Below are 8,426 nucleotides of genomic sequence, written 5' to 3' on the forward strand. Positions count from 1 at the left end.
CTTGTTGAAGTCTTACAGAAAAAGTGCATTCCATATTGATAAGTACTCATTTTAGTAACTATGGTAATATTTTAAACAATTCTTTATGTTATTATGTATGTGGAGGTAGCCATAGAGAACTGTAAAGTATTGTAAAAGTAAATTGCAATTATCCCAAGAACTGGTAAGTTTTTTTAAAAAAAATCTAGATAAATCTTTGTTAAGAGAAAGTTTATGAAGATTTCAGTAAAAAGTGTGTTAGGGTCTGATTTTTTAAAAAATGAATTGTTCATGACACTGAAAATTTTATTCCCAGATGCTTTGCTGACTAATGTTGACCAGATTGTCCAGGAAACACAGGTGAGATTCTTGTTATCTGTCACATACTTCAGCACTTTAAGTGGGTATATTCTTCTATAAATGAATTTTTAATTTTTGTTTTACTAATTTATGTAACTTATTGAAATTTTTAATTGAAACTTAGTGTCAACAGTAAAGATAAATTCAATTCAGTTAAGTGAGTTAACAATGCCTAGACTTAGATGCATTTATAGTTAAGTGAACATTTCTGATTCACAATGTAAGAAAAAACGGAAAACTCTCAGAGTCATGCATGATATAATGTATATTTTTAAAATACTTCCCAATGTGAAGACAGCAGCTTAGTAAGAATATAGTCACTCCTATTCTTGACCTCCACATCCTAATAGGAGCTGAGATGAAACATTATACTTCATTGAAAGTGGAGGAGCAGAGAAGTGTTTCACTGTTATCTAAAATGAATGTAGCTGCTATAAAAATGGAGCAAAAGACTACCCATGAAATATTCATGGTGTTCTTTTTGTCAGTGACCAATTACTCTTTTCTTCTTCTTCTTCTTCTTCTTCTTCTTCTTCTTCTTCTTCTTCTTCTTCTTCTTCTTCTTCTCCTTCTCCTTCTCCTTCTCCTTCTCCTTCTCCTTCTCCTTCTCCTTCTCCTTCTCCTTCTCCTTCTCCTTCTCCTTCTCCTTCTCCTTCTCCTTCTCCTTCTCCTTCTTCTTCTTCTTCTTCTTCTTTTTGTTGTTGTTGACTTTCAAGTGAGTATTTGATTCCTACATTTTAATTGGTTCAGAAAGTGTGCTTCTAGAGCAGAACAGCATTTTAACAATATGTTAAAACAGCTGGGATAATCAGCCATTTGCTTAAAAGTTTGGCACAGAAAAAATGTTCTGCTTTTAAAAGTTCTAAAAAAGCCCATTGTTTTATTTCTTGGTTGTAAAAATAGGGTCTTGATTTTTAGCATTTTGTATGGAAAAGATGACAATTACTTGGACAATCATTCAGGGGATTCCCTTATAATCCCAATATAAATGGAATGAATCCCATTCCCAAATCAAACAAAATGTTTTTTCCTGCATCATTTCTTTGCTGCATTTAGGACTCCATCCCTATGTTGCAAAAAATGAACAGATGGCTCGCTGGAAACTATCAATAACACAGTGTCTGGCACATACTTTGTGTTCTGTTTTGTGTACTGAACTGACCTGCATGAAGGTACTTGTGTTGTCACACCCCCTTCTTCCCTATTTCAATCTTAATCCCTCTCTCTCTCTCTCTCTCTCTCTCTCTCTCTCTCTCTCTCTCTCTCACACACACACACACACACACACACACACAAACACACACACACTTTCTCTCCCTCCCTTATCCCCTTGTCCCATTTTCTTTAAAAAAAAATGCATTTACCTTTTCACTTTGGACATCAGTCTGTTCGGAAAGTTAGGATATCTTTAGAAATGTATTAAGCAGTAAATGATTAATCTCTCAGAAGCATGATCAAGAATGATACTAAAATATTCTATAAAGATTTGAAAGCAGAAGAGTCAATTTGAGCCATTTTTCAATTGACAATTAAAGTAATTTCCAAAATATTTACATTTCATAGATCATGTTACATATTATTGTGTTTACTTATTTATTTTAGCACATTGTTAGAGGTCAAATTTAGAGAAAGATAACCTCCGTCCTTGGAAGTTTATGTACTACCGGAGGTAGCACAAGATTTGCCAATGTGATATGTCCATAAAATTTATAATAATGACTTTTTTTTTGTCCTCAACTAATTAGTATTAAAGAAACTTTGAAAAATATAGTTAAAATAAAAGAGTAAACATAAATCTGTCATGATCCAATACCCAGACCCAAATGCTAATAATCAGTGCATAATCTTTCAGTAATTCATTTGTACTTGTAGTAAATTTGTATGTGTTTGTGTGTGTGTGTGTTGTATTAAATTTACATGTACAAGGTGTGGTCACATTTTAATGTACAAGGTGTGATCAAATAATACAGTGAATTTATAATAAAAAAATTGCAGTAAAAGACACATTGCCATTAATCCCCCTCAAAATGCTCCCCCTCGCTTCAAACACACTTATCCCATCGTTCTTGCCACTTTCTGAAGCAGTTCTGGAAGTCCTCTTTCGTGAGTGTCTTTAGTTGCTCTGTTGTGCACTTTCTCGATGTCCTGAATCATTTTGACTTTGGGAAAGAGCCAGAAGTCACACGGTGCCAGATCTGGTGAATAAGGTGGATGAGGACACACCATAATGTTTTTTATTTGACAGAAATAGCTGTATACCAGAAGCAATGTGTGACATGGAGTGTTGTCATGATGGAGGATGATTTACAGTACACTTTGAAACACACTTTCTCTCAACCATAGCCGATACCCGACTGACCAAACAAGTTGAAACTTGTCACACTCTGTTACTGAATTTTAACCACTTCCCATATTGAAGATCCCTGCCTTTCCTTTGGATGGCACTTGGCAGCAGCAGTGATCACAACAGCAGTCACTGTATTTTGTGATCACACATCGCTTCTAGTACATGGCATTTTCTGCCAAATAGAAACGTTACAGTATGTCCTCATCCACCTTATTCACTGGATCTGGCACCGTGTGACTTCTGGCTCTTTCCCAAAGTCAAAATGACGATGAAAGGTAAACATTTGAATTGATTCAGGACATTGAGGCAGACAGGATAGTGCACTACAGACACTCACGATAGAGGCCTTCCAGAACTGTTTCAGAAAGTAGAAAGAATGATGAGATACGTCTGTTCGAAGTGAGGGGGGATATTTCGAGGGGGATTAATGGCAATGTGTCTTTTACTGTAATATTTTTTTTATTTAAACATTCACCGTTATCTTTTGATCACACCTCGTATAAAGGTGAAAAATGTCAACTTTTTTCAAACCTTATGTTGAGTCTTTTTTTAGTTCCATTTATGAAAGAAATGACTATTGTTATCACGTTATAGAAACTTCCTTTCATGCTCTGGCTATTTTCTTTTTCTCGCATTAACAAGAAATATAAATCCAGAAGCAAAGAATAATTGTAACAAAATTACGTGGAATACATCATTCACTTGTTAGCAAACTCCTCGCTATGTTTCTATTATCAGATTTAAGTCACCATTTGACTATTCTTGATACTTGGTAAACGATTTCTGCTATCGCAGTCCTATCATTTCTCCAGCTGTCAGCACAACCAAACAGTGATGCCTCTTTGAAGAGCCTGTGACCTGTGTGCTGTGAGTCTTCTCATGGCTTTCCACATGTTAGCAGCACTTTACTGTGTGTGAATGAAGTGAGGAAGAGAGTTGGCAGAGATTGCTTATGCTCTCAGCTTCTTTGCTCTTTTTTTGAGAGAGGGTAATATAAAATTTGATTTTAAGTGTGTATTTTCTTCAAGATGATAACATGTTTTTTTCTCCCAGAGGCAAAATACATTTTCCAGAAATTTGGATACTACCCATTGCATTATATTTAAATTATATCCTTCCTATGTATATAGATGGTAAAAGTAAGCAAAAAAAAAAAAAAGAAAAGAAAATGAAAAATTAAAACACATTCCTTTCTCAAGATGTGAAAATTTTTTCCAAGGCAATAATATTACATTGAGTATATCGCACTCCTTAATATAACATCAAGCTTTAATAGGAAAGTTCGGAAAGAGCATAAAGGTTTCATCTAGTCAGTGCCTTAGGTATTTTTCATACTCAGATATCTGCTAAGATCATTTTTCCCCCAAGGGTGAAGAGTAAATATATTTATTTCATTTCTGTTAGTCAAAATACACCCTACGTCAATTTTCTTCCTTAAAACCCTTCCTGTATGTGTATAGACATAGAGTAGGCTTAAAATAGTTTAATGTATCACATATAATACTTCTATAATAAATCTTAGGATTCTAATCACACTGAGATGAATTGAGAGCAAAAGCAAATTATTGATAAAATTAGTGATAATTACTCTGCTAGTAAACTGGCAGTTCCATATAAATTTACCTTGTGTTTTAAAATATTTCTTTGCTTAAAATGAACCTGCTAAACAATTGCTATGCCATGTTTGGCAGTTAAAATAGAATAGTTGACTAGTTTTCATTTATACTGAAAACATCTAAAGTGAAATTTCTTATAAAGTATTGGCTGTATTCAGACCAACAACAAAATATGTGTACATTGTGTGTATGTTTAAGTATGCACAAGAAATATTGCTTATTTGTGATTGCTTGCACCAGGCTTTAAAATAATTGCTTCCCAATTTTATTATTTTTGACTTCTGATTATGTTGTTACAGCATTAATCAAGGTATTTAAAATGTTTTAACTTTGTCATCAAATCTCTGCTACAGATGCAATAACCATAAAATGAGTGTACTTCTTTTAGAGAAACCACTAATATAAATGAATATAAAGTTAGTAATGTTGAATATAAATAAACAGCAACATTTAAATAGCTATGGGAAAACACAATTAGAAAAATACATGAAATAAGAGCTAAATGGCCAAGCAAATGTGTGTATATGATCCAGATATCTCTCCATTTTTCCCCAAGAAAAATGACCGATATAAAATATCTGTAGGTCTTTTTAGTGATATTCCCTTCAAGTGAATTTTTAAAAAATAAAAGTAATAAAATAGACACTTATGTAGAAAACAACTATTTTTATAATAATTAAAACACTTTTTGACACATTTGAACATTTCAGAAAATCTGAAGAAAAAAAAATGGACCCTAGTGTCATCAGTGACCTTTAGAAATCGTCTCATTCTTTATTAGATATCCTAACTATATGAGATAAAAAGCTTTCATTGTTCTCAATTACGTTCTGAGTAAAGGCAGTAACAGCATTTCCCACAATCCATTCAATGTCACGATATTTTTCCTTCTCTTAATGCTGAGGTAGCTTTAATTTACTCTTTTATTTGTAGTACTTTTAATAAGACTGTCACAGTGTTTCCCATGATACCCTTTCACTGGTAAATGAGAACCATTACCAAAATATTCTGAGCCGACCCCAAATTCATTGTCAGTTCTTGTAAAATTTTTGCATAATTATTAATCCTTTTTTTCTCTTTGTGATGCTCTTATAATTTTCTGTTCCATGTTTAGATATTTATGGACTCATTGTAAGAGTTTGTCTAATGATAAGTAAAGTAAAAACTATTATTTTGAATATCCTACATACAAGGTTTTATTCAGCTTGATATTATTTCATCATTTCAATAATGGTACTAGCTTCAGAGTAGACAAATCACATCATAGTTCCCAAAACTGATTGCTATATCTTAATGTTCAAAATTAACAGCTTTAGTATAAATCGTAATTCCACAATTTGTTAATAATATTATGTAATGTGAAGTAGAATAAAAAATTATTTATGTCAGCTTATAGAATCAAGTTGATATTAAAATAAAGTTTGTATTCTGAAAGGATTTCTTATTTCCAAAGTCAAACTAGTTATGTGATCCACTATATTTTTCTTCTAGGTATGTATGGTTAGCCTTTTCAACATAACTACTTACTGAATCTTGAAATTTGATATAATGCAATTACATCTTTTTTCTATCAAAGGGAACATATTATTGGAAATATAAAAAAAAAAACCAAAAACATGTTGATGTCCAATTTCATCAAAATAAGCTCTGTCATGAACCTAACAGGGAGGAATTTAGATATCCCATTGTAATTTAAAGTAATTTTGCAATAATTTTCTTAGAATATTCCAGGTAAAGTATGATAGTGATATCTATTTTTCAGTAGTTTCCAAGGTAATTATTTTCTACAAATAGTATATACATCTATTACCTATTAACAATCCTCAAACATGATGTAAATTCTTTGTTCAGTAATTCTAAAAAATTACTCATTGTTCCAAATGTAACTTCACTTATTCAGATTATCAAGTATTTTAAAATATGCTCTTAAATAAAATATCTCTACAGTATTTCATCTACCTTTATTGCATAAAATTATCAAAGTAACCATAAAATGCTTTATTAATTTCCATCAAGTTATCTCAATATGTTCTATATCAGCATTTTGATGTAGAATATTCAGTAGATAACTAAGACTCTAGTTCATGACTCATTTGTGCCATGCATTTTATAACCCCAAATTATAAACATGTAGTTGTTTTTGAATGGGAGACAGAAAAATTACTTACATTTCATATGTATGAAATTGTGTATTTCTCAAAAATTATTTTCTACCTTCTTCTAGGATAGACTTTATGACATATCTTAAATCCAGTACTTAGTACTAAGTAATGAAAACTCATATTAGAAGAAAAGTATTTTCATAGTTTATTATTTTTAAGATTTTATTATAGAAGTATCATATGTGATACATTTGCATATGTAAATATTTTTAAATATTTTTATATTATTCCAATATCATGTTAACTATGGAATACCTTTGCTTTTGAGTTACTGTCAGTTTTCACATTTTATTCTGTGTGTGAAGAAATTATTGAAGATGAATAATTATTTGCACTATCATTAAATATATAATTAAATTTGCTAAAATTTTAATACGATACAAAACTCCCAGCAGAATATATAAAAACATAGAGAACACTTAGGTTTTAGTTGTAATGAACAAATTTGATTTCATAGGTTCATATTCATATTTAAAAAGCAGTGGTGAATACTTTTTAAAATTTAAATGCCATACATTACTGAATAAAATCATTATATTTTTTATCTTGATTATGTAAATATGGAACACCAAAGCAAGGGACGATGCCATCTCACAATTTGGCTTTGACTTGCATGACTATTCAGGCTTAATACATTTAGGTTCTTTTTTAAAATAAAATTATTTTATATATCCACCAATTGGAAATTACCAAGCACCATTTTAAGTGCTAAGGTGCATGTCTAAGTTGTTTTCAGGGAGATGTTATATATTTTTAGCAAGAAACTCCTGCCTGAGTTCTTACAGTTTAAGAACTTCTAGATTTCTAGCACAATGATCTTATTAGCTATGTCTTTCTTTCTTTTCCTTCTCTTTCTTTCTCCTTCCTTCCTTCCTTCCTTCCTTCCTTCCTTCCTTCCTTCCTTCCTTCCCTCCCTCCCTCCCTCCCTCCCTCCCTCCCTCCCTCCCTCCCTCCCTCTTTCCTTCCTTCCTTCCTTCCTTCCTTCCTTCCTTCCTTCCTTCCTTCTTTCTTTTTTTCACTTTCATTTCAGAGGCTGGAGTTAATCTGAAGAGCACCACTTCTCTCTCTCCTGAAAACAGTTGCCACTGATATTTTTACTGGATAAAATTCAAAAATGTTTCCGTTCACAAAGACTAATTGTTGGACTGGTGTCCTAGAAGAAATTGTCCACAGGAGCCAAAGCAGAAGTCTCTGATGCCCGCGGAACTGGCTCCATCAGATAGATCATGGTTCATCCCCTTTTAAAACCAAATTGTTTTTAATTCTGGCCCACAAGTATTTTTTTTAAAAGAAGGAAAGAAAAAAGCCTACATTGGCATCGAGTTCTGTATCAATCCATGTTCCATTGACATCCATGATTTAAGACTGTAGAATCTTGAATAACTATATCACTTTAACAAATAAATGTTTTACTATGACTTAATTTGCACATTGCCTGATTTGTAGATATATCAATTGTTTCAAGTATGAATGGTGAAATGATGATTGCAAAACAAATAAGACTGTGTTATGTTTATGTAGTGCAAAAACCTTAAGGGATTACAAATTGCTTTATAATGTTGGAACTACTTGTTCCATGACTGAAGTGCATCCACTTCTATAGGTGAGCAGTGCAGCTGTTCAAACAGCATTACAGAAATATTATGCCTCAGTGTAAGATGGACAGTGATAAGGGATCTCTTTTCCTAGTGGAACTTCAGAAAGCATCAAGGTAGGCATATTATAATAAATGCAGATTTATTCATTGCTTTTCTGGAAAGCCAGGGCAATGGTGTTTTAATAATTTCAGGCCTTGTGATTCATCATCAGTACCCATCTCTCCAATTTTGCACAATTTCAGGGTCAATAAAGAACTCTTATTTAACACCAGCATAAATAGGAGTAAAATATCTTTGATGGCTAATACATGTTAATAGGGTCGTATTTAAGCAGTAGCCAAGCCGAGCATGTAAGCTGGTCTTG

At 32.3% G+C, this 8,426-nt stretch overlaps 1 protein-coding gene across 2 annotated transcripts in view; it reads left to right on the forward strand.

The window, feature by feature from the left end:
* Positions 1 to 7,883, forward strand: part of LRFN5 (leucine rich repeat and fibronectin type III domain containing 5) — a 261,831-nt gene extending 253,948 nt beyond the window's left edge. The window contains exons 5-6 of one of the 2 annotated variants that reach the window (XM_033106910.1): positions 296 to 339; positions 7,495 to 7,883. In XM_033106910.1, coding sequence (XP_032962801.1) covers positions 296 to 339; positions 7,495 to 7,512 — 62 coding nt within the window. In that variant the 3' untranslated portion in view covers positions 7,513 to 7,883. The remainder of the gene's footprint in view (positions 1 to 295; positions 340 to 7,494) is intronic. The other variant, XM_033106911.1, reaches the window with a different exon arrangement.
* Positions 7,884 to 8,426: the final 543 nt, after the last annotated feature.

Source organism: Rhinolophus ferrumequinum, chromosome 6, assembly GCF_004115265.2.
Source record: "Rhinolophus ferrumequinum isolate MPI-CBG mRhiFer1 chromosome 6, mRhiFer1_v1.p, whole genome shotgun sequence".
Lineage (NCBI taxonomy): Eukaryota > Metazoa > Chordata > Mammalia > Chiroptera > Rhinolophidae > Rhinolophus > Rhinolophus ferrumequinum.